Here is a 27,996-nt window from a genome sequence, read left to right as displayed (position 1 = left end):
CCTGTTGTCCGATTTAAGTGACTTTTTTAATATATTATAGCCTTATTCTTTAACAATATCGCTGTAATAGTATTGTTGCTTTACAGTTAAATTTTCATTGTATACCGGGTGTACCAATCAAACTGTCTTTTTTTCTCAAAGTTCGCATCACCCTGTGAAACATTCTAGCATTTATAAAATATTGAAATTAAATTTCAACTACAGCCTCATGTTTTATCAACATTTTGGTTTTTATTATTCATTCGCTTACATTGGACCATAAAAAAGTTAGGTACTTTAACAACTAGCCATGTTTTTCATCAATACAGGGTGTTTTAAATAAGTATGTCCAACTTTAAGGGGAAATTCTGCATAAAAAATAATGAGAGTTTGCTTTATAAACGGTATGTCCGCAAATGCTTCGTTTCCGAGATAGGGGGTGTTGAAATTTTTATTACAAAATGACGATTTATTTATTGCCTTAAAACCGGTTGAGATATGCAAAAGAAATTTGGTCGGTTTTAAGACGTAGTTATTGCACATTTTTTGACATACAATTAAGTATTCAATATTCACCATTGCCGCGCATAAGGGTAATATAACCTCTCATATTACCCGTATGCGCGCCTATGGTGAATATTAAATTCTTACTCGTATGTCAAAAAATGTACAATAACTACGTCTTAAAACACACCAAATATAATTTGCATATCTCAAGCGGTTTTAAAGCAATTAATAAATCGTCAGTTTGTAAGAAAAATTTCAACACCCTCTTTCTCAGAAACGAAGAATTTGCGGACATAGGTTTATAAAGCAAACTGGCATTATTTTTCATGTAGAATTACCCCTTGAAGTTTGCCACTCTTATTTAAAAACACCCTGTATTCATGAAAAACATGGGTAATTGTTAAAGTACCTAACTTTTTTATGGTCCAACATAAGCGAATGAATCAAAAATCAGAATGTTGAGAAAACAGGAATCTATAGTGGGGTTTTAATTTCAGTATTTTATAAATGCTAGAATATTCCACAGGGTGATGCGAAGTTTGAGAAAAAACACAGTTTCATTGGTACACCTGGTATACAATGAAAATTTACCTGTTTGGTAACAATATTATTACAGCGATATTGTTAACGAATAAGGCTATAACATATTAAAAAATCACTTAAATCGGACAACAGGTTTAGGAAATTCGAGACATCAAAAATGACCCATTTTTAAGGTGTCCGGTTAATTTTGCACCCCAGTGTAGTTTCTTTTAGTCCATCGCGTAGTACTGATTCACTACTAGCAAAGTCTTTTATGTTTACAAGTCCCTACATTGATTCAAAAGTCAGTAAAAGTAAATATTGAACAGACGGGGTAAAATAATCTTTTGAACGACTAAGCGACAACAGAAATCAAATTGATTGAAAGAACCCACCTCTTTTGGTATTAACGAAATAACGTTAGTCTAAGGGAACATTCATAAACTACGTCGTTGAAAAGGGGGAGGGGGGTCTTTGCTTATTACGACTGTATACGACAGAGGGGAGGGGGCCATGAGTGCACATCCGACGTCGTTTGATGTTCTCGAATATAAAAAATTACCCTATTTTAGAATTAAAAAGAATTAGTAGGTATATTACTTTTATCGCATACTTTTCATTTCGTTTTTATCACTCACAGCCCTAATAATATTGCTAGCAGTTTTGTACAGAATAACAAACAATAAAACATTGTTCTATGTATTTAAACAAACGCTTCTATACGGAACAACGTCTGGAAGCAATAAATATTAAATTGTTCATTTATTTACTGAATACTCTGTGTGAAACAATTCACAAGAATGAATAGAAATAAAATATTTTATTTAGTTAGTACATTGTATTTATACTAAATAAAAGAAATGGTATTGAAATCAAAACAAAATAAGTATCAAGATTTATATGATGCAGTTAAGAAAGCATATCGGAACTCCAATAAAAGTATTATCTTTTGTCCCAATAAAGCTAATTAGTTGTATAGTAAATTGAGAGAAAAAAGTACCCGAGTATTAATGAGCTACATAGTAAGTAAATAAACTTTGATAACGAACTTAAAAAAATCCAGAAATATAATGGAATTTAAAAAAAATCATTAAAAAGGGGGTCATGAGTTGCAATTGAGGATATGAGAGGGGGGGTCAACTGTCAACGCTTTAAGACGGAAGGAGGGGCAGGGTATTAAACAGTCCGAAATTTTTACGACGTAGTTTATGGATGTTCCCTAAACAGGATTCATGAAGCTTTAAAGCCCTCGAATTCCTTTATATGCCTTTGTAAATAGAGGTGTAATAGTTCCTTTTAATGAGTCGATCGCGTATAGTATTGATTAACTACTATCTAAACCATTACTTACAGTAAAGTTTTTGACGTTTAAAGTCCCCCAACCGATTCAATTTCAGTCAAGATAAAACAGGCGGGGTAGAATGAACCGTTTAATGACTTAATTGACGTTTTTGAAACTTCAAACTCACCGGCTCGATTCAGCAGTTAAGTGGAGAGAGTAATGGAGGGATAAATATATCTTTTTGATTACTAGAGTGCTTGTATTGATTCATTTTTTGTAATAAATTCCCTTCCTTTCACTGATTCCCACTCGAAACGAAAAAAAAAAGATAAGTAGAGACTCACTGAGAGCATAAACTGTATCTGTACATTTCAAAAGAGAAGAAACTGTAGAGGAGTTAATGTTCAGTAGATAACCGCGTAAAGGTATCTGAAGAACGCAGTAAATGGGTGGATGAACGGAGTTGTATAATAAATACAATTTCCAATTCTTTGCGAGTAATTCTAGACCGTTTGAATCACACATCGATAAATGGTTACTCTATTTTCAATAATTACACTTAATAAAATTATTAAAAACTATCTTCACTGTCATCTGGCAACCCGTTGAAATTCAGCGGTCCGAATCTGGGCACCGAGTTACTCTCCGATTGGTATTCGTCCGGAGCGGGAGAAATTGGAGATTCTACTTCGTTCTCGCTCCTGCCTATAGACGGGTCGAACGCTTCCTTGATTTGACTACTGCCTCCCTTGGGGTCCAGATCCGTCGCCCAACTGAAGTGCATCAGGGCCAGATCGGTGTTGCCTAGCTTCTTATGGACCTTACCTATAAGATAATATACTAAAGATTCTTTGGGTACGATTTCTTTCAGTTCTTCGAGCTCTTTGAGAGCCTCCGCGTGTCTCCCCAGAGCGAAGTAGATGGATCCTCTGTGGAATTTGCATAGTGGACTATGGGGGTTATTGAATATGGCTGTGTTGAACGTAGCCAAAGCTTTTTCTGTATCTTTTAAGGCGTGTTGTACCACCCCTATATGGCAAAGAATCACCGAACTCTTCGGATTAATCGACAGCGCTTTAGAGTAGTTCATTTCGGCTAATTGATAACGTTCCTGCTTGGAGTATATCGTTCCTATGCCGAACCATGCGTTGTAATGCCTAGGATCCAGTCTTATAGCGTTTCTAAAGCAACTCATAGCTTTGTCGAGCTCTTCCGTGGTGATGTATTCGTGTCCCAACAGAGTATAAGCGTACGGGAAATTCGGATCGACCTGAACAGCTCTTTGGAAAAATTTAATAGCAGTATCGTGTTCTTTGTGCAGCGAAAAACAATTACCACTGACACACCACGTTATGGGTGAGTTCTTATTCGCGGATATTAAATCTTGAGCTAAAGCCGAAAGCGTCACTTCTTTTTGTAAGTGCCACAACGCCGTCGAATAAATATCCATGTATTCTAAGCGGTAGGGTTCTTTACTGTGGACTTCCCCGAAATATTTAATACTGTTTTCAAAGTCTAACATTTCGAAATAGGCAAGACCTAACAAGCACTGTACCCAGGAGGTTTTAAACTGATTGGGTGGTAGCGAATTGAGCCTCTCAATGGCGGCGGCGCACTCGAACTGCGACAAATCCATATAAGCCTGACCGATTTCTCTTAACAAAGACATCAAACCCTCGGCGCTCTGTTTTTGCATGTAGACTACTTGTTGTAAGCAGTTGTCTGCCGTGTTGGCTATTGCACTTTTTTCCGTCTTCGCGTCAGCGGAAGTCACCGTTTCCGTCTTTTCTTTTTCTATTTTATTCTTAGTGTTCATTTCCGCAAAATTCGCGTTTTTGTTCAAATTACACTTAACCATACGCTGCTTGGTTTTACGAGACGGCGACTTTGGTGTAGCAAACTTATTTCTACTAGGCGATTTATTGTTTTCCTTAACCGAATAACTATTACTGAATAATCTCGAACTTCTTCTTACGTTTTGACCCGGTTGTACCGCTAGCGGAATCGTGGGGGTCTTAGTTACGGGCACATTAGTGGATTGGCTAAATACCGGCTTACAGTTTTGAAAAATCGACTCCTTGCGACCGATGAACTGATCGACTTGGGCTCTCACTCGTTTCGCCAGTGACTGGTGGTGGTTGTTCGATTCCGTGAGCGTCGTAGGTGAAATCATGTCGGGTGTGCTGAGGGTATCGTAGGAGGTTTCAAACAGCTGGCCGAATGCGGGCTGAGATTCGTGATTGGGAGGAGTCTGAAACTAGAAAAAAAATTACTAGATATGCAATGTTGAACATACATACAGTGTGTATCAGTCAAATGACATAAATTCGATTACAAACAAATTGAGACGTGTTGCAAAAACATGTCCCAATTTGTATTTTTGTTATGCATTTAATCTTTAAGAGGCTACATCAGCGCGTCATCAATTTTTTTTTTCGAAAGTTCTGCGAACTTTTAACAGTGCGTCGGAAGTACGACAGTGACACTATACTATTAAAAACGAAGGCACAATATTGTGATATAGTCGGTTCGCTAAACTCAGACACAACTGGCTAATGATTTTAGTAGGTAATTTTTAGCTCTTGAATGATGAATCAATAGGTATAATATTGCACTTATTTAACACAGTATACAATACTGGTATTATACCTCAAGAGTGGCTGCTGTCTACATTCGTTACACTGCCAAAGAAATCCAATGCAAAAGAATGTTCAGAACATCGAACAATATCTTTAATGAGCCATCTACTAAAGATATTTCTAAAAATCATCCACAACCGAGTTTATCAAAAGTTAGAGTCAGATATTAGTAATACACAGATGGGGTTCAGAAAAGGACTAGGTACTCGAGAAGCTCTCTTCGGTTTGAATGTTCTTACACAAAGATGCCTAGACGTTAATCAAGAAGTACATGCATGTTTTATCGATTTTGAAAAAGCGTTTGACAGAGTACGCCACGATAGGCTAAGAGACATTCTTGAAAGAAAAGACATAGATAATAAAGATCTGCGAATAATTCTCAACTTATATTGGAATCAGAAAGCTAACATCAAAATAGAAAACGAGATATCAAAAGCAATAGAAATACGTAGAGAAGTAAGACAGGGATGCATTTTGTCACCATTGCTATTTAATGTATATAGTGAAAGCATCTGTCAGGAAGCCCTTTTGCAAGCAAATGAAGGAATCGTAATCAATGGAGAGGTTGTAAATAATATTCGATACGCAGACGACACTGTACTAGTTGCAAGAACAGTAGAAGAATTACAACGATTACTTACAAACATAAATATTGCTTGCAACAATTATGGCATAAACATTAATATCAAAAAAACCAAGTATATGGTCTTCAGTAAAATCATGACACAACCAGCACATATTAGTATAAACGGCATTCAAATTGAAAAAGTATCAAGTTATAAATACTTGGGAACTTTAATAAACGAAACTGGAGACCAAAACAATGAAATAAAAAGACGTATCGAAATTGCCAGGGCCACCTTCATAAAGATGAGAAAATTCTTCTGCAACAGAGATATAAGCATCCCTCTACGATTAAGAATGCTAAGTGGCTACGTATTTAACACGCTATTATACGGTGTAGAGGCCTGGACTCTCAAACAGAACAACATAAAAAATATTGAAAGTTTCGAGATGTGGTGCTACCGTCGAATGCTGAAGATAAGTTGGGTTGATAGAATCACAAATCTTGAAGTAATACGAAGGATAGGAAGAGACCCAGAAATTTTATTAACGATAAAACGAAGAAAACTCGAGTATTTGGGTCACCTGATGAGAGGTCATAAATACGCATTACTTCAAAATATAATGCAAGGAAAAATAGAAGGAAAACGGAATCCAGGCCGTAGAAGAATGTCGTGGATGCGGAATTTGAGAGAGTGGTTTGGCTGCACCACTAATGAACTTTTTAGGTCAGCTGTAAACAAAGTCAGGGTAGCCTTGATGATTTCCAATCTCCGATAGGAGTGGCACAAGAAGAAGAAGAAGGTAATTGTTTTGTTTTTTGCCAATTTTGCCAAAATTGGCAAAATTATTCAGCCCTGTGATGGATGACCGAAGTTATCTTTAACGTAAAGTTATCCTGTAGTTAAGTTATAATCCTCGAATTGGTGTGTTGTATCATATTATTTAACTTCTACTTGCGTTATTTCTTGACAGTTCTTGAGTTATCTGATACATCAACTTTCACTTTATAACGCGACGTTAAACCTCAAGTTATGAGATAACTCTGTAGTTATGTAAGGTTAGGTTAATCTTTTGACTTGTTTTTAGATAGAAATCCAGTGAATATTCAACGAAGAATGCTGCTTCAGGTTGTCCTAGGATTTTGTGCGGCATGTTAGTAATTTAATATCAAATATAAATCAGTACAAAATTAAAAATAACAAAAAAATAGACCTCAAATAACAAATAAAAGCACGTGGGTAATAATAAGATTAAAACAATCTTCTTCTTCTTCAAGTGCCGTCTCCTAATCGGAGGTTGGATATCATCATCACTATCTTTACTCTATCCACCGCTGCTCTAAAGAGTTCTATAGAACTGCATCTAAACCAGTCCCTTAAATTCTTTAACCATGACACTCTCCTTCTTCCTATACTCCTTCCGCCTCTTATCTTTCCCTGTATTATCAGTCTTAGCATTTCATATCGCGGTCCCCTCATTACGTGTCCCAGATATTGTAACTTTCTTATTTTTATTGTGTTTATTATTTCGCATTCTTTACCCATTTCTCGCAGTACTTCCGTGTTCGTTTTCCTCTGTGTCCATGCTATTCTAAGCATTCTTCTGTAACACCACATTTCAAATGACTGTAGCTTATTTATGTGTTCTTGCTTTAATGTCCAGCTTTTAAGTCCATATTGTAGTATCGAGAACACGTAGCATCTCAAAGCTCTTGCTCTCAGTTCTAAGCTAAGGTCTTTGTTGCAGAGAACTGTTTTCATTTTTACAAACGCATTTCTTGCTATTTCTATCCTGGTCCTTATTTCTGTTGTTTGATCATTTTTCTCTGAAATCCAGGTTCCTAGGTATTTGTATTTATCAACCCTTTCTATCGGTACATTTCCCAAATGTATGCTTGTTTGTATGTTTGTTTTCTTGGTTATTATCATGTATTTGGTCTTTTTTATATTCATTTTTAGTCCATATTCTTTACAGAAATTGTTAAAACAATAATTAACAATAAAAAATAAAGCTAATAATTTAAGAATAGAAGGTTAATACAATTTTAAAAATCATACAAAAATCAAATCGAGATATACCTAATTGTTGAATATAAATTGAAATTTATAAACATATCTTTTGTGGTTATCTTCCCATCCTGTGCTATGTTCCGATCAATCTCTCGCACTCACTCTAACTTGTCCTTTTTCTACATAAGGTTCTCTTTGTTACTTCAAACTTTGTTACTCAAATGTTATTTCTCTTTTTAACGTTTAAGAAATAACTATCTCATAACGGTGACGGATACATCAAACCAAATTTATGTAATTAGTTGTAGGCATCGTTATCCCTGAGAGTTACCTTAACTTTACTTCAAACGTTAAAGGTAACTTCGGTCATTCATCACAGGGCTGATTAACAATTTAGTAATTATATTTTTTGTCAATTTTACCAAATTGGCAAAATTACTTGCTAAAATCACTAGCCAGTTGTGTCTGAGTTTAGCGAACCGACTATAACAATAATTATTATAGTCACAGGCTCGCTAAATGTTGCCAAGTCGATAATCGATTTTTAGTAATTCCAATGTCACACAAAATCTAGGCATGGGATAAAAAAATTATTTGAAGAAAGTGTATTTTTCTGTTCTTAAAGACGGTACAGACTAGTTTTTTTAATATCATATTTAATTAAAGAGTAATTTCCACATACTAACATATTTCTCAACTTGGGCTCTGTAAACTAAAAGTCAAACAATTAGGAATGCACGTCATAAAATTAATGATATCATAAATCACCGGTACAAACTTGGAGGCAAACAAATTTAACAAATTTTCCTCATATATTAGTTTTTTCGTTACCGTCAAGTTTAACAGGAAAGCGCTGTTGCCCAATAAAAAAGATATCAAAGCAGCTAACGCATACAATACACTGTTTCTCTTTGTCTTTAAGAGTGTGAAACAAAGATGACTATCTGTACTGTAAGTGTCAAACTGACATTGTCCTATAGAAGGTTATGTAAGATTTTTGTTTGTTTATTTTTTTCTTCTTCTTTTATGGCCTTTGGGAGCTGAACCCATTTATCCAGCAACATTTCTTAAAATTAACACCTAACTAAACCTACCATACAACAAGACTATTGCAAACCTAATCGACCTATCAAGGATAGGAAAGGGAAAGTTACGTTAGTTAAAAATAAACTGTCGTTAAAATATAAACTAAATAAATAAAATATACTTTGAAAACAATAATTTTACATTATATTTAACATAAAATATTATGTCAGAGTCAGGCATTTACAATCACACCAAACATAATAATGACGTCATATAAACTCGTCACTAATTCTAGCCAATGAAAAAATGTTCGCAGTAATAGGAATGGCATGTCAAAAAAATCTGATTATTGGCTTATATTTTTTCAAATTTAGAATATGGCAACAAGGGGAAAATTACGTACATTCCTTATTGTTTGACTTGTCCTATACCACCCTTCTTTACTACATTACGAATATGTGTGCCAAATACTCAACAAAATATTTTTTGTCAAAAGGTCAAAGGTGAAGGGTCAAAAATCGAGGCCCTGGATGAGTGCAGAATTCAAATACCGGGTTCGAAACACGTGCTGCGTCGTGAAGAAATTTATGACATAGCACGGAGTGAAACATGCGGCAGAGAAGACCTACATTCTGAAGGGGGAAAGGAACAGGCAAAGGGTGGAATTGCAATATGCAGGGGCGTGTTTAACATCCACGAATCACGTAAAGTACCTGGGAGTGAGTTACACCAGAATGCAAAGTAGGTGGATCACGTGTGGGAAGTGGTCTGAAAGGTTGCAAATAGTGCTGCTGCGCTAGAGAGGATGATGCCCAACATTGAGGGACCCAAATCCGAAAGGAGGGGGACCTTACACAGTGTTGAGCAGTTAATCGTCATCTACTTGGCACCAGTCTGGAGTGGAGCAATAGAGGTACCAGCCTACAGGAGGCCAATGACAGGAGTGGAGAGAACAAGTCTGCTGTGAGTGGCATGCGCCTACAAAACTGTGTCTACAGCAGCATTGTGAGCCATCACTGGATGTGTTCTTCTGCATGTGTTGGCAGGGGAAAGAAAAGAGCAGACACCTAGACCTTACTGTGACTGAGAGAAGATAAGAAAGGGAAAGGTTAATTGACAGATTGCAAAAAGAATGGAACAACACCGAGGATGTGGCACAGTGGACAAAGATACTGACCTCGAATCTAAGATATTGGATGGACTGTGATCACAGGTGACTGGATTATTTCCTAACGCAAGTGCTCACAGGACACGGGTGTTTTAGGGGCTACCTCTCTAGGTTCGGAAAGGCTGATACGGATGAATCCCTATACCACAGACACCCGGACACTGACACATACAATGTTGGAGTGCAACAGATGGATAGTAGAAAAAAGCAGAATCATCATCATTCTCTTTGCCTTATCCCTATGCGGGGTCGGCTTCCCTAATTGCATTTCTCCACACAATTCTATTTTGGGTCATATCAATGTTATTCCCCTTTACCAACATGTCCTGCCTTATCGTCTCCCCCAGGTCTTCCTCTCCTACTCTTTCCAGGAATCTGCACTTCAGCTATTCTTCGTATTGGGTGATTAACGTCTCGACGTTGAACATGACCAAACCATCTTAACCTATGCTCTCTCATTTTGGCATCAATTGGTGCCACACCTAGACTTCCCCTAATAAACTCATTTCTAATGTTATCCTTCTTTGTCACTCCACTCATCCATCTAAGCATTCTCATTTCCGCCACATGCATTCGTTGTTCCTCTTTCTTTTTCACTGCCCAATATTCAGTTCCGTACGTCATAGCCAGTCTAATGGCTGTTTTATAGAATTTTCCCTTCAGCTTCATTGGAATTTTTCTGTCACACAACACACCACTCGCTTCTTTCCACTTCATCCATCCAGCCCTAATTCTACTGCACTAGGTACTTAAAACTATTGCTTTTCACAATCATTTCACCATCCAAAGATACCATTTTATTTGTAGTAACTCCATCTTTAAATGAACATTCCAAATACTCTGTTTTTGTCCTACTAAGTTTTAAACCTTTTTCCTCCAGAGCTTGTCTTCACTGTTCCAGTTTTTGTTCTAAGTCTCTTTCACTATTTCCTATTAACACTACATCATCAGCATACATTAGGCACCATGGAATGCTACCCTGTAGTTTCGCTGTTATCTGGTCCAAAACTAATGAGAATAAATAAGGACCAAGCACCGAGCCTTGGTGCAATCCTACTTTCACCTGAAATTTATCAGTCTCTCCCACACCTGTCCTAACACTAGTCGTTACTGCCTCATACATATCTCTCACAATCTTTACATATTCGCCAGGGACTCCTTTCTTATTGAGTGCCCACCACAGAATCTCTCGAGGAACTCTATTATATGCTTTCTCAAGATCAATTAATACCATATGAGCGTTGGTCTCTTTATTCCTGTATTTTTCCATCAGTTGCCTTACAATGAAAATTGCATCTGTTGTTGATCTGCCCTGCATAAAGCCAAATTGATTATCGGATATTTCGGTTTCTTCACGTATCCGTCTATCAATTACTCTCTCCCATATTTTCATGGTATGGCTAAGTAGTTTTATAGCCCTGTAGTTTATACACTCCCAATGCTCTCCATACTTCCCCAGGAATATCATCTTGTCCGACTGCTTTTCCTTTCTTTATTTTTTGAAGCGATTGAGCCACTTTCCCGTTTGTTATTCTGGTAACCATTGCTGTTACTGCCTCCGTTAACTCCACAGGCTGTCTGTCAAATTCTTCATTTAATAAACTGTCAAAATACTTTCTCCATCTCTTTTTGACATCCTTTTCGTGAATTAGTATTTTATTATTTTCATCTAGAATCTCGGATACATCTAATCTGATTAAAATCTCTTGCTTTCTTTGCTCTCTGTTTTGCTATTTTATATATCTTTGCTTCGCCTTCCCTGGTATCAAGTTGATCGTATAGGTTTGAATACGCTTCTGCTTTAGCTTTTGCTACTTTCGCTTCCTTTTTGGCGACCATATAGTTTTGAAGATCTATGTCCGATCTGGTTTCTTGACACTTTTTATATAATTTTCCCTTCTCTTTTATTTTTCCTTGTACTTTATTTGACCACCACCAAGTCTCTTTATCCTCAAACTTCTTTCCTGGCGTTTTCCCAAGTATTTCAATAGCCGTCCCTCCAATAATATTGGCCATTTTTCTCCAAATTGTATTAGGGCTTCCTTTCATGTTCCAACATATTTTTTCTACTATTCTTTCCCTGAATAGACCTTCTTTCTTATCTTTTAGCACTCCCCTCTTGATTTTTTGTGGTCCTCTCCGATATTTTTGTTTAGTTTCGCTTTTTACTTCGATGTCCAGAACAAGCAGCTTATGTTGTTGGCTTACTGTCTCACTAACTATTACCTTACAGTCCTTGCATTCACGTACCTATGTCTTCTTTCCTTATTATGAAGTAGTCTATTTGGGATTGATGTTGTCCACTTTTGTAGGTACTAAGTTGAGTTTCTCTCTTTTTAAAGAATGTGTTAACAATCGCCATATCCAATGCTGTTGCTAATTCAAGCATATCATCTCCAGCTTAATTTCTAATTCCAAAACCTGATCCCCCATGTATTGCTTCGTATCCTGCATTGGCTTGGCCCACATGTGCAGTGAAATCACCTCCTATTATAACTTTCTCCTCTGCTGGAATATCACTCAGTATGTCTCCTAATTGGTCAAAGAAAGCTCTTCTTTCATTCTCACCCAGACCTGTTTGAGGAGCATACACACACGACATTCAATACCTCTTTATCAATTACAAATTTCACTGACATCATTCTATCACTCGTTCTTACAACTTTTACTACGTTATCTTTCATTTCACTATCAGCAATTATACCAACTCCATTTCTAGTGTTACTACTCCCTACATACCACAATTTGTATCCTTCACCTAGTTCTTTCGCCCTCCACTTAGTTTCTTGAATCTTGAATACAAGCAATTTGAACTCTTCTTCATTTGAGCGCATCCACTAACTCCAGACTCTTACCTGTAAGACTACCAAGATTCCAAGACCCTATCCTGATTTTTCTAACCTGTAATGGTGTTCCCCCTGAGAAAAAAGCAGAATAGAAAGAGAAATATATGTGAATTTTGTGACAGCGATATAATTATAGGTCTGGATCCCGCGTATGAAAAAAAAGTTGATTAATAGCAAGCTGAAAATTTGTTAATAGCTTACGGGTGTCTAGTCGGATAAACTTTGATATATGGGAACACTGGAACAGGGGCAGTTTTAATTGTGGAACAGGATAAAAATTTGGAACGGTCAGACCACGAAAACGGCACATTTATTTTGTCCGACAGAACAGACTTAAACTCTCTGAACAGAGATTAAACTCTCATGCAAAAATCAGACTGCTATTTATCACCTGTCATAATTCCTGTCATTTGACATATTCTACATGTTCCACTCATTAAAACGCCCATTTGGTGATAAATAGCAGTCTGATTTTTGCATGAGAGTTTAATCTCTGTTCGGAGAGTTTAACTGTGTTCTGTCGGACAAAATACATGTGCCGTTTTCGTGGTCTGACCGTTCCAAATTTTTAACCTGTTCCACAATTAAAACTTCCCCTGTTCCAGTGTTCCCATATATCAAAGTTTACCATATCAACTTTTTTTTCATACGCGGTATCCAGACCTATTATTGACAATATGGCAGGTTGGACTAGTTTACAATTACATTCGTACGGTGATTAAGAAGAAAGATGAGGAAGAAAAACACATATTCTTTGGGACCAAAAAAATGGAAAATATGGAAAAGGGACAGGGAGCCTCCTTATTGACAATCTGACGACTGACATTGATTTGGTAATGGGGCGGTGCTTCATGTTGCTGAAACCATATCCTATTCGCTGGAATTTGTGGGCCAGCTGGTTTAGATTATAACTTTGTAAAAGGTGGTACTATTATTATTGAAGCATTACTAAATAGATATTGCCATTTAAATCGTCATCACCTAAAAAGGAACCTATGAAATGATCTCCAACAATTCCTGAACAAACATTGACCTTTTCAGGGTGTTTATAGGTATATTTATTTTAGGTTTATAGGTTTAAAGGTATATTTATTTTAAAGACTTTCACCGTTCTCAATGTGAAGACACATATCTTAACTCAACAACCCATGTGCTTCGTCGAAGGTCATATAATGCCTTAGGACAGATCCTTAGGGATTTTATTCATCCTTTGGATTTAATATTTAACAATCTAATGTGAGACATTTAGTCGATTTTTAAACGGTTTTAACCGATGTATTTTTGGTGGCTTAGCATGTAAAGCTTGCAAGAACACTGATGATGCTGTTTTTAGAGAGCGAAAACGTTCTGTTGTATTTGTAGCCCTTTTTATAATTTTTAAAATAAATACATATATCTTTTATAAAGGAAATTTTTCATCATTTTTTTTTTGTAATTAATGGTGTACAGCCAGCGACAGGAAATTCTTTCTTGTGGATTTTATTATGAATCCTACATTTGGAATAAATAAATAAACTAATAAATAAGTCTAACAATAAAATACTGAAAACGTTTGTTTTCTATATGTACTTCCATAAAATTTATTACAACTATGTGACTACAGCTGTTTCGGCAGAGTGCCTTTCTCAAGTGATTTAGATTACTATGGGTTTGCTTTTTTAAAGTCTTTAACTAAAGAGGTTGAGGAGTGGGGAGCTGTTTGTCTCGAGTTGGTCATTCAGAATTATATCTGTATTTTTCAATTTATTAATTTCCATAGATTCTAATAAATATAGCTTAAGGCCTTTATTTTGAATATGCAGAATTTGAAACTGTTCATTAAAAGAATGATTATGATCTAGAAGGTGAAGTGCGTATGTAGAAGTGTCTCGTTTTTCTATTGTTGAAAGCCCTTTTGTGTTCTGCTATCCGTTTGTCAAAGGTTCTGCCTTTGTAAGCTTTTGGACAGTCACCACAAATTAGTTTGTAAACACCACTCTGTAGTTGTTTTCTCTTTCGGCTCTTAGGAAGCTCTCAGACCAAATGCAACACATACAATAAAATTCATACGTAAAATGTTGCACAGTTCATAATAGCGTACATCTGTTTATACTCAACAGAGATAACGTCCCATAACACATTTTATCATTATGTAGAATACAGGAGCGTGCCAATTTTGGAACTTCCGAATATCAATCAGTATTTGAAATGTCTTCAAGCGAAAAAGATGTTATTGTAGCTTGGCAATTTTTAAGAAGATGTCAGAGAAAAGAAAGAAAAATGCGTCGATGACGCACCCACTGAATGCATTTAACATTATTCATAGTCCAGCAATTGTTTTACATGAACAGACATGAACATTTTTGCTAGGAGTGTTTTTTTTTTATAAAATTACTTACTTTTTGAGTTATTTGCAAGAAACCGTATAAAAATGTGTTTTTTTTTAATGAACATATTTACTCTCAAAAACTCGACACGTTTTAACTTAGTGAAAAAATGCTATAGAACAAAAATTGCTTAAAATTACGTAGTTTATCCATTTCCGGCCTTATTTTGAACGTATAATTTTCACCCTCGGGAAGGGATGAAATTTGCCCCACATGCTACCTACTTACATATGTCTATGAGAGATTTTCATGTTATTTTAAAGGGTTCTTTACAAATTTATAGGTTTTGCAATATTTTACCGTCAGCATTAACTTTAAAAATATCACAAATTTTTATTTATATAAAAATTGTTTTTTTATATATTATTAAAGAAAGAAATATGAAAATAAACATGGAGAAAACAAAGATAATGGTCATGGGAAATGAGGATAAACAAGTAAATATAGAGATAAATAACCAGAAATTATAACAAGTAACAACATATAAATACCTGGGTGTGAAAATATAAAATGGAGGAAGATCAGAAGAAGAAGTCAACGAAAGGATAACCATGCCGTTCAGAATCTACTACAGCTTAAACAGAGCATTCATTGGAAAAAAGGAGTAAGCAGCAGGATGAGGCAAGGATGAGGCAAGATGAGGACAATGATAGAGGTATATAAAACGATCTTCAGGCCAATCCTTACCTATGGTAATGACAGCTGGGTGCTAACACAATCATCGAAAAGTAGAATAAACTCAATGGCCATGAAGTACCCAAGAAAAGTAAAAGGAATTACAAGACGCGATAGAATAAGAAACAGCATTGTAAAGGGTCGTTTAAACACAGCGATAAATCAAACAACTTATCAAGGTCAATCGAGTTGTTGCAACTTATCATTGTGTGTAAACGGTGCATCGCACAACTTATCAAAGTTGGAGTTGGGTTGAAGGTGGTATCGCATTGAATCGCAGCGTCTAAACAGTGTTTCAACTTGTCATCACAACTAGTTGCTGTGACTTATCGTTGTGTTTAAACGACGCTTAAGAGAAGAACACAACTTGGACTGAAGCGAAGCGAAGGGCTAAGAATAAACAAGAGTGGAGACGATTTGTATATGATATAGATACATGAAATTTATTTTTTAAATACCTTGCACCGTTAAGTAGAAAGATTTAGATTATGTTATTATGAACATATAAAATTATTTACTACTTGGACTAAAGAAAAATGGGATCTGTGTAACAATTTAATAAATTTAAATTATACTAGAAAATAACATGTTTTTTTTCTCTGATTCTGGCCTTGATTTAGAACTAGAACCTTTAGCCACGTAATTGGATAACTTATCACTAACTCAGATGTAATGTGTGTGTTGAGTAAGTGTCTTGTTACTTTGCAAAGTCGACGTCATTGTCTTTGCAAAGAGACGCTAATTGTATCCGAACGTCTGCGGTCCAACATAGTTAGAATCTCTAAAAAAATGATTTGTCAAAAAACTGTAAATAGGTATTAATCTGTAAACATTAGATAGATAAGTCAACAAGCACGTTTATCCTTTTAAGACTTTTTTACGTTTATTTTGTAAGTAAACAAATCATTGTAAAAAATTGAATTAAATAAACGTATTATTATCTCAAAACTTAAATAAATTTATCCTATTATCCCTAATAATTATATTCTACGCCCTAATTCCAAACACACACATTTGCACATCTGGGCACTCTTTACTGCCCTTTTCTTGAGAATCCGATCGCCGTTGCATCGGAATTCTAGGAATTTTAGTTTAAGTGCGTTCAAGGGATGCCTGTTAACCGTTGAAACATATTAGACCAGACTATGTCATCGTCCCCGTGAGGTAAATTATTCCGATTCGTATTTTTGTACAAACCTACTCAAAAACAGGTCCTTATAACAAATCCACAGGGTGGCGGGAAGTGGCGCGGTCGGAAAATTGTTTAAATAATTTTTTAAAACAAATTCAAAAAATCAATTTTTTCACTTCGTAGGTATAATTTTTTTAGACTCTTTGGGTCATTATAAGCAAAAAAAGTCGGTTGTATTTTTCTCTAAAATTGATTGTTGTCGAGTTATACGCGATTTAAAAGTTAAAAAACGAGAGAAAATGGCCATTTTTAAGGCTTAATAACTCGGTTAATAGTACATTGTGTACCTAGTAGGAAAAGCTTAACATTCCCGGACGATATAAAGATTGCTGTCGAGGCGCAAGCCGAGACAAGGGAATACAGAGTCCGGGAATGTTGCTTTTCCTGCAAGGTATACATACTATTTTTTCGAAAATCTAACATTTAAATTATATTAAAATAAATATGTTAAAATTTTCAAATAGACATATTCTGACTCAAATATTCTTGATGCCACCAAGTACATGTTTTGTAACTATAGAAACAAAAATATTGAATTGTCAAATTTGACGTATTTGCGTATTTTTGACAGTACTTATAATACATTTGTTCTGAATCTGCTGTAAGGAAAAAATATTTTTCTATGGATGTTATACAATGTGCAACTTCTCTCACTACTTACATACATTCAAAACGAACAATTTCTTATGCAGTGAGAAAAGTCGGCCATTGCAGTGGGAAATATTTTTTCTCACGGGTTCTCGTACGGTTTTCCATATCGTCGTCTTAATACTATAACTTGATAACACGAAATTAGTAGTTTTGAGATAAACGAGTTTAAAGATTTTAAAGATATTTGTGCTGCTACCATGATGTTGGTAAAATACGGAATTCACTCTGCGGCTCTCAAATACTGTTCCTTAACTTTTTGGCAACTGATCTATTTGGGAATACGGTGCAAATTTGTTTTCCAATATGGAAAAAACCATGAAAAATTAAAGTTATCAACTTTTAGCATTACCATAATGTTAACATTTGGTAATGTCGCATGTTGTGTCAAGTTGCATATAAGTGAACTTTTTAACACAACTAATATTTTATACATTATTTTGTTGAAAATTAGCCCCCTGCCATGGGGGTTACCAGATCTGCTAACAATTCTCGAATTCTTGCATTAAAATGAACCGAATAAACAGATAGCAATTATGTGGTAAGCTCAATGGTTTCAGAAAAACATGTGCTACAACTAGATAACTCGAGTTATCTAGTTATAGCATTCAGTGTATGTCGTATTCACGATTATTTCGATTAAATAATAGCTTGATAACTTATCTTTGTCAACTTTTAGCACTGAATGTTAGGGGCATTTGAGTTTTATCAACTTTCGTCAATCATAAATAAATACTTAACCCGTTTGGAGCGAGCTATTAAGTTTTTACACAATATGGAGGCAAATAAAATACATCTTGTGAACTAGTTATCTCAAAAACATCAATTTTGGAGTTATTAAGTTATAGTACTAAGGCGACGATATATGATCGCCGTTTCCATGGTAACATGCGCAATACAAGCACAAGTTAATATTGTCAAATAAAATGTGTTGGAGCAAAACTTACCAGGAATTACCTTTCAAAACTGTTCGAAAATAACTGTTAATTAGAATTTTAAATAAATAAGGTAAATATATAAATTTTAAGAATATTAAATAACTACATGTATATGTATTTTATTTCAATTTATGTATATAATATACGTAAAAGCACCTAAATTATTCAATTTTGAAGTTTAAACTCATGACGTCATGACACAACCGCATCCATAGAAAAAGTACAGTATACAACACATGAGAAAATAACATATTTCTCCCTGTTGTACAATATACTATTCCTTATGTATAGTAAGGAATAGCTATTTGTATAACAAGGGAGGAAAGTGCTACTTTTCCTCCCGAGAATGAAGTTTACTGCCCGACGCGTAGCGGAGGGCAGTAATCATTCAAGGGGGGAAAAGGCACTTTACTCCCATGTTATACATATGGTTTTTCCACCTTCCTCAAATAACAAGTCATTTTTTCATTTTTACTTAATTTATTTATGTAACTAACCAACAAAATTTATTAAAACTAAAACTAACAAGTAGGTACAATATAACTGTCAACTGTCAAATATAAGTCAAATTATTAATGTAAACATTGTTAAATTAAAATAACAATTTACTGTTTTTTACCATTCTGCAAACTACTGGGTGTTTTATAAATAAACGTTAAAATGTATAGATACTTAAGTAATAAAAAAAGATATTGCACAGGGCGTTCAATAAGTTATATTTCATGAATGAAATACTATGACGCCACTTTTACTTTTCCTCCCTATTGAGGAAAAATATTTTCCTCCCTAGGGAGGAAAAGTACAACTTTGCTCCCTACAATCAGGTCCGGAAAAGTATACTTTCGGTAGAGGTGGGTGGAAAATAACATTTTCGTACAGTTATTTTTCATTTCCAGGCAATGGCTAAGTATTCGCGGTGTGCAAGTACTTGGAAAGGGAAACGAGAAACGACCGTGCGCGAGTCGCGGAGAAATATTGCATCTATCTTAAATAATTCATATTGTCAATTGAAATTGTCAAATTGACGTATATTTCATACCTTCTGTCATTGACGCAGAAAAATTATATATTGCTCCACAATATTGATATGATATGCAATTATTATATAAAGGTAAATTTAATTAATTGTATTTTGCTTGCAGTACTGCATTTTAATAACTGATTTTATTTACTACATACAATTGTTTACGTTTGCTAAACATAACCTGCATCTTATTTTTTCTTCTTATTATTTTTTTGGACTATGGCCTTGACAATTATCCAGCAACCAGGACTAATATAATTGGCCAATATAATTAAAAGTGCGAATAAAAGTACAGAGCTTAGAAATAGAGGTCGCTTTGCCGAACTTGCACGGTCCCAATAAGGAAATATCGAACGTTTCTTTCAAAAATATCTAAATTCCTGATCGATTTTCGGAAAAAATTATTATTATGAAAGTTAGAAAGTGAAAAAATAAAAGTTTAAAGTCCCCTTACATGATCCTGAAAAAATTTGTGTCATTAATTTATTACTAAGTTGTTATTTTTAATTATTAACAATGAGCGCTGAAAGCGTATTTAGGCGGCTGTCAATGTGAGTGCGAAAAATATGCACCATTCCGGCAGTCCAATGGTGCATCTTACTCGTACCCACATTGATGGCCGCCTCAATACGCTGTTAGCGCTCATTGTTAATAATTAAAAATAACAGCTTTTTAATACATTAATGTCACAAATTTCTTCAGGATCATGTAAGGGGGCTTTAAACTTTGATTTAGTCACTTTCTGACTTTCATAATAATAATTTTTAACAGAGTTAAAGCCTTGAAAATAACCATTTTCGTGTTTTTCAAATTTTAAATCGCGTATAACTCGACAACAATTAATTCTAGAGAAAAATCATAAGAGATTTTTTGCTCATAATGTCCCAAAGAATCTAAAAAAATTGGTACGAAGTGAAAAAATTGATTTTTTAAATTTGTTTAAAAAATTGTTTAAACAATTATCCGACCGCGGCACCTCCCGGCACCGTGTATTTGTTATAAGGACCTTTTTTTTAAGTAAAAACGTTTGTGCAAAAAAAGACGGATCAAAATAATTTACCTAACGGGGGCGACGATACAGTCTGGACTATATGGGATGTTGCCTGTTACATATATCGATCCGATATCGCTTTTGGTATGAGAGCTTCCTTACTGTTAATATATCTGCTTAAGTTGTTGTTAGTTCTAAAAGCTGGTGTTATTCCTTTCTTTTTTATGTATCTGGCTATTTTTGTTGTTATCTTACCAGTATATGTGATAGAGCAGAAGGTACTGGGTTCTTTCTGTGGTGGTGGATAGACTAATTTCAGGGCTTTTTTTGGAGCTTTTAGTTTAAAATTTTGTTAATTGTTTGTTCATTATAGCCATTGTTTACTGCTATCTGTTTAATGATGTTCTGTTCTATCTCCAAATTATTTTTTGACATGGGAATTTCTGTCAGTCTATGTATCATGCTATGGTAGACTGCTAATTTGTGTTGTGTAGGATGGGATGATGAATTGTGTATAGTTGTGTCAGTATGGGTAGGTTTATGATATACGGAGAAATCATGTTTGTTGTGTAGTCTGGTAATTGTTACATCTAGAAAGTTTATGGATTTATTCTGTTCGGTTTCTATTGTAAACTCAATATTACTATGAAGTGAATTAATGTATGATAGAAATTGGTTGCCTGTTAGTTCCTGTAAAGCATACTAGTATATCATCCACGTATCTCCACCAATATAAGAACTGTTTAAATACGGGATGTTTAGAAATTGTTGTTTCAAGCTGGTTCATAGATATATCTGATAGCAATGGGCTTAGAGGATTACCCATAATAAGTCCTGCACTGTTGTTTGTGTATATTTGATTATTGAATTCAAAATAGTCTTGATTTATGCAAATTTCAAGGTGTAATATTTCAGATGCAATGATCGGACTTATACTATTATGGTCCAAAAGATTTTTAACTAAAATAAAAGTTTCTATAGGAGGAACACTGGGAAAAAGATTTTTTACGTCAAATGAGATTAGTCTGGAGTTGGGCAATTGAAAATGTTGTATTTTATTAACTAGTTCTATCGTATTTTTTACGGTGAATTTAGGTGAAAAGTTAGTGTATTCTGTAATAATATCTGACAGTTTTTTTTTTAAGTTTATATGATGGAGCTGTATAAAAAGAAACTACAGGCCTTATTGGGTGGTCAGGTTTGTGTAGTTTAATAAAAGAGTATAATTTAGGAGGTTGTGGGTTCATAATATTAAGGTATTTCTGTTCTGTTGGACTTAATATCGATTTTGAATTTTCAATGGCTAATTTAATTTGTTTTCAGTATTTTTCTGTGGGGTCTTTGTTTAGTGTTATACTATTTTGGTTATTTAAAAATTCTATTGTTTTATTATTATAGTCTCTTTTATCTATAGCAATAATAGTGTTACCTTGGTCTGCTTTTGTTAATATTATGTCATGTTTTATTGATTTATTTTTAATTGAAACGGCTATTTGGTTCTCTTGGTAACAGGAATTATTAGTTTCACTACAAAAATCGGTAATAGATTTTGCAATTATGCTTTTTTCTATGTTCTTGGCAGTTTTGTTTAACGCTACTTCACATTCTACACCTACACCTACATATTCTAAATTTTTTTGATTATTATGTTGAGGCAAGTTGTGTTTGAATCCTTTCTCTAAAAGTTCTATCTCGCTATTATTGAATTTAGTATCTGTTAAGTTTATAAATCTATTGAAAAAAGTATGATTTGAAATTTTTTTTTTATAATGAGTATTGAGTTTTTTACTATTGCAAATTAGATTATTTAGTTTTTTACACTTTGTATTAAATTTTTTGTCTATTATATTATCTACTTCAGTTCTTACATTAGAATCTAGGATGTCAAATTCTATATTATCTAATCTATAATGCATTCTGAATGACATACCTTAAGATAAACAGCTATAATATCTCGTTTTCTGTACTGGGTGCTCCTATCCCGTTTCAACAATAGAAAAACAGACACTTCTACATATGCACTTCACCTTCCAGATCATAATCATTCTTTTAATGAACAGTTTCAAATTCTGCATATTCAAAATAAAGGCCTTAAGCTACCTTTATTAGAATCTATGGAAATTCATAAATTGAAAAATACAAATATAATTCTGAATGACCAACTCGAGACAAACAGCTCCCCACTCCTCAACCTCTTCAGTTAAAGACTTTAAAAAGGCAAACCCATAGTAATCTAAATCGCTTGAGAAAGGCACTCTGCCGAAACAGCTGCAGTCACATTGTTGTAATAAATTTTGTGGAAGTATAGAAAACAAACGTTACTGTTTTATTGTTAGATAAAATGAACTTCCATCAAATAACGGTCGAATCCATCAATTAATAAATAAGTACTTACACTTCCAACATCTTTCATTCTAGGCCTGAGGGATTTTTGGAGTGAAGGTGCCAATGGCCTGATTCCAGATAGGGCTAAAGGGTGAACTGAGGGGCTTTCTTCTGGTGTTGAGAACAGCTTGACATTTGCATGGTTCATTTGAATGGGATTAAAACTAAACACTTGTTCGGGCGTATTGATAAAGATATCACTGTTCTCACTAGAGGGCAAACTGTTGGTGATAATAACACTATCTAAATTACTGATGCTGTTTCCTTGGCACATAGATAAATTTTCAATATTGTTTATTTGAAAAACTTCCGCTGGGTCCTTCTTTTCTCCCATTTTGCATAGAAGTTCGAAACTAGACCACAGGAATGGGTTTAATTTAAGAGCTTTTTTCCAAGCATCAACTGCTCTAGATTTACGCTCTGTTTTAGCTGCAATTTTGCCCAGAAGTAGCAACGCAAAACCAGCTTGCTCTCCAAATTCTTTGACTAGATCTTCATCATCTAAATTGTTTCCTGATGTACTGTTTTCTAGAATAGTGGCTTCAGCCTCTGCATATCTGTAACACATAATAATAATTTGTTTTTGTATTTGTTCATTTTTGTGCTCTAAATAAAAAAACATCACACTTCACACCTTGGTTGCATGAAAAAGTGTGTCCGATAATATGGAGCTATAAAAAATGATCGTAATTAAAATAAACCATACAATCGCATATTTATACAGAAAAATTAATTAAAAATAGCATTCAAAGCAACCATTATTAACAAATATTATTTCTATATAGATGTGAACAGTCAAATAAGATTTATCTTAAACAATTTTAACAAAACATCTATTCGCAAAATTAAATTCCAACAGAGGGCGCTCAAAATTTCAAAGATGGACGACAACGCTAGGAAAACAATTCATTTTGTCATTTGAATTCACAGTTCTAAAACGTTAAATTAAAATCATTTACAGGAGTGTTTTGCCAAAGTAACCACTAAGTTTTGCAACTAAGACATCTTATAAGTTAAAGACGACTCAAAATTATTTTAATCTGTATGCATTCATTAAAATTTGATGCTAACTACTGATTTGTTTTTACCTTTTTTTCATAAAAAAATCTGGCCCCTGATAATCACACAGAGTTCTAAAAATATTAATCTATCTTAGGATTTCTAATTTTGTTTTTAATTTAATTAATAGGTGCACTACAGTTTATTTTACACCGACAGATAACAATTTTTAATTAAATAAAACCTGGAAACTTGGAAACTAAGTAGGTGAATTTATTTTATAATAATTGTGTTCTGGAAATTACGAAGTGGTCGGGATATTTTTCATAACAATGTACATTATATGTACAGAATATATACTACATTTTATTCATTTATTTAATTTTGCAGTCGCTTAAACATTAAAAAATACTACGTTTAATACAAACGTTAAATTAACAAAATGTGTGATTTGGCATTGGTTAATTTAGGTAATTAAGTAGAGTATAATAGGAATGAATACTGAGGAACACTGCAATAGTTTTTTTAAGTCGAAATTATTGTTAATTACAACATAAACTGACCGCAAATATGTACACAAGTTAATGGCAAAGTCAATGTTTTCCTCGAGTTGATGCTTTTCAATTTCGCCACCAGGCGTCGCCCACTTTGCGGTTCCTCGCCAATAAGAAAAAAGACGAAAACAAAAAGGAAGAAATGGTTCGATGAGGAATGCAAAAGAGCACCAAAGAAAGAAAAAAGAATTAATTATCTATCGAACCCATCAGACGAGTATATATGATTCAACAGAGATACAGCCACAGCTAGAACACTTAAGCAAACAAAGAGACAATATCTACAACCAAATTGAAAAGGTAGAAGGAGAACATAGATGCAATCAAAGTAAAACATTCTGCAGAGAGGTAAGACAACATAACAGAGGGTCGTATATAAGGACACCCAACTTTGTAAGAGATAAAAATGGAGGAATGCTCACCACCGAAAACAAAATAATAGAAACATGGGCTGGATATTTTGAAAAGCTCCTGAATATCCAAAATTTTGCTGAAGAAAATAATGGATACACCGGAAAACATGAGTATCAAATGGTCGAATTAGAAATTCCAAGCCTAGAAGAAATTAGACATGCAATAAAAACGCTTAAAAACGATAAATCGTCTGGTCTGGACAATCTAGAAGAGCGGCACACCCCCAAAAACGCTTATTTCTCGAGATACTTTTAGTCATACTGTATGGTTTGTCAACAAAGCATAAACAAAGGAACTTAAAAATATTTTAGAATACTTTATGTTCTTCACATTATGTATATACAAAAGTAAAAAGTGCACGAAAAAGAGGGAAAGATTATTCCTTAGATTTTTTTTCTATGGCTCATTATTGGTCACTATGATATATTTCAAGATATACTTACTTTTCTAACTCATAGGCACACATTCCCAGTAAATATCTACACTGTGGCGAATTTCCTATTCTGTCTTTAAGTATATAATAAGCATGATCGTTTTGTCCATTCCTATAGTATGATGTTGCCAACAAAAATAAACTTTCTTCAGTATTCACTGTAATTAAATATGTATTAATTGGTTTATAAACAAGTCTACTAAAATCTATTTAAGTATTTCAACAAATAAGTACAGAAAATGTAATTATTATTTACTAGATGGAACTCAAAAGCAAAATTAACAACTTACATATACCACTAGTGTAAACTACTATATACCACTATACAGTAACCACCACACTACTAGACACAGGTACATTGAGATAATACAGTCCTAGACCCTTCACTTGTTGCACTGTTTACTTTTATGTCTAGTGACATCTAGAACACCAGAAAATGTATAGAAACCAATATAAAACAGAAAGTTGACAGTTTATAGAACTGCTGTATAGGGCTTTTCATCGATTGTCATTTGTTTCGAGCTTCTGTCATGTGTCACATAATATTAATATATCTACGTCATACGTCTTTGGTTTGTATCATTGGTATATATCAATAACATATGACGTAGATATATTAATATTATGTGACACATGACAGGAGCTCGAAACAAATGACTGTGAATGAAAAGCCCTATTTGAAGTTTATAGAGGTGTCATTGTATTAAAGTTGTAATAAAAGTTATTGTTGAATAAAAATTATTGTAATATTGTAGGTGTTTGATAAAGTTTCTTTTAAAGCAGAGTAACAATAGTAGTATTAATTAAGTAATGTATTTTTTGTACGGAAAAACAATTATTTTGAATAGTTTCATGACAGACATGAAAGTCACAGGTAAGAACAGGCCCGATTAGCCCATGTCTAGAAATTAGGTACATGTGTGTCTACTAGTGTAGCGCTTACTGTATATGAATTAACATCACAACATACATACAACACACAACAGTATTTTGACAAACACTGTATTTGAGACCCAATATATGAAATAAAGAAGCTTATTCCAAATTAACAGAGAAACATTTCTAGGACAAGTTGTACGTGAATGCATTGAACCTATCTTCATTTATTTGGCATCTGAATATTATGTTTACAAGTCACAGTGTTGTCATATTTTTTTGTTTATTTTTTGTATAATTTCAAGCAATGGTATAATGTACACGAATAATAAGCTTGTATAAGAACATTAAAAATATAAAGATAGTTTAAAAATATAAAGAAATGTTCAGACTTATAGTCTGAACAAATTATAAAAACAAAGAAGAAAAATTATTTATCGGTTGATCTTTTTTATAACAATTTTAATTAACTCTGATTTAAAACCATTTCCTCTTTTGAGCTTTTTGTATCCAGTATTTACACTGATATTTTACTATTTCGTCATCGTCAGAGCCAAACCTCGTATGGACATACAAATTCCATAGTACATACGAGGTTTGGCTATGACAACGACGATTTGCTAAAAGAACTTGCTTTAGAGGATACAGAACGATATAAACATTTGAACATAACACTCTCTGACCACTTGAAACTCATTTTGTTAATTTAAACGATAACAATTTACATAGACAAGAGTGATTTAAGTCGACCAACACTACATACACTTCAAACACTATTCAACTTGTCTGGAAAATGTTAAGTTGAACGATAAAGTTTGACTCAATCAATATTTTGTTGAATCTTCAAATGTTGACTGATTAAAATTGAAACATATTCTGTTCTCACAGCTATTCTCATTCGATTTTAGTTGATCTACTAATGTTGATCAACTAAAATTGAACCGTGGGAATGCGCCTTGAGGATTATCTGGAACACATAATAATAAAGCCAAAACAATTGATATTTATTTTCACAGAGTATTATGGAATAGATCTCTTATTCTGTCTAGATCTCTGTAACATACAAGATAGAGTATGATGGGGAAGACAGAGACTACGAGAGTGGAATCAACATGTGACGAGAATGGACAGCGAGAGAATAGCCAGGGATTCGAAGCCAACAGGCAAGAGACCAATAGGAAGGCCCTTTAAAAGGTGGCGAGATAGCTGGCAGTCAACATCACAGCTACGAATACAAGCTCAAAATTGATAAGGAACAGGCCAAGAGGCCTATTATAAGAAGAAGATTATCGAATAGTCATGCTTACAAAAAGCAAGAACAAAATAAATACATTACAAGAAACTAGTACAAAACAGAAATTATTGGTAAATAATAATCCAAAATAGAGCCTCATATATATGCAGAAGAGCAAACAGACTATGATTAGTGAGATATAAGGCATAATAATAGATGAAGAAAGATTGTAGTGTGTTGATCTAATCATAGAAATCAAGGTAAATAGTTAACTGAAGTAAGACAGCTCTTGCTGTTTAACAAATTCTAGTAAGAGCTCCTTTGTGACCTACCTTCAGCATATAAACGTTCCGATAAAAATATAGCGTCTGTATAATCATGATGATTTAAACAATGCCAAATGGCAGCCTAAAATATAAAAATTGTATATAAATAAAAAAAGAATAACATTTTTTACATCATTCATTTGAGTCTCACCTGAACTGGTTCCTGTACAATCATTGTAAATATAGTTGGTGAGTTTTAATCCATATTCTAGTTTTAATCAACTTGATAATTGTCAATCTAAACAATTAACATTTATTTTATTAGCTTCTTAAAATGGAAAAATGTTACTGTCTTATTTGATTGACATAACATAACTAAAATTGACATGCTTGTACGTCAACGTCAACTAGATTTAAAATCGTTAATGGATGTTCGTTTGTTACTGGTTTTAAGTC

At 34.0% G+C, this 27,996-nt stretch overlaps 1 protein-coding gene across 1 annotated transcript; it reads right to left on the bottom strand.

Moving 5' to 3' along the window:
- Positions 1–43: 43 nt before the first annotated feature.
- Positions 44–27,920, bottom strand: LOC114331058 (cell division cycle protein 27 homolog). Its single transcript, XM_028280532.2, has 5 exons — positions 27,752–27,920; positions 27,607–27,682; positions 25,175–25,322; positions 22,775–23,321; positions 44–4,547 (listed from the first exon to the last, which is right to left on the bottom strand). Exons 1-5 carry the CDS (start codon positions 27,773–27,775, stop codon positions 2,862–2,864), a joined length of 2,481 nt encoding a protein of 826 aa, XP_028136333.2. The 5' UTR covers positions 27,776–27,920; the 3' UTR covers positions 44–2,861.
- Between the last annotated feature and the right edge of the window lie 76 nt (positions 27,921–27,996).

The sequence above is a fragment of the Diabrotica virgifera genome, chromosome 2 (genome assembly GCF_917563875.1).
Source record: "Diabrotica virgifera virgifera chromosome 2, PGI_DIABVI_V3a".
Lineage (NCBI taxonomy): Eukaryota > Metazoa > Arthropoda > Insecta > Coleoptera > Chrysomelidae > Diabrotica > Diabrotica virgifera.
This window is presented reverse-complemented; position numbering and strand designations above follow the sequence as displayed.

Coding starts and splice junctions, on each gene's coding strand:
- LOC114331058 (XM_028280532.2), bottom strand. CDS start 27,775: ATGATTGTACAGGAACCAGTTCAG. Junction 23,322..25,174: donor TGTGCCTATGAGTTAGAAAA/GTAAGTATATCT, acceptor TATGTGTTACAG/ATATGCAGAGGCTGAAGCCA. Junction 4,548..22,774: donor GAATGAAAGATGTTGGAAGT/GTAAGTACTTAT, acceptor TTTTTTTTCTAG/TTTCAGACTCCTCCCAATCA.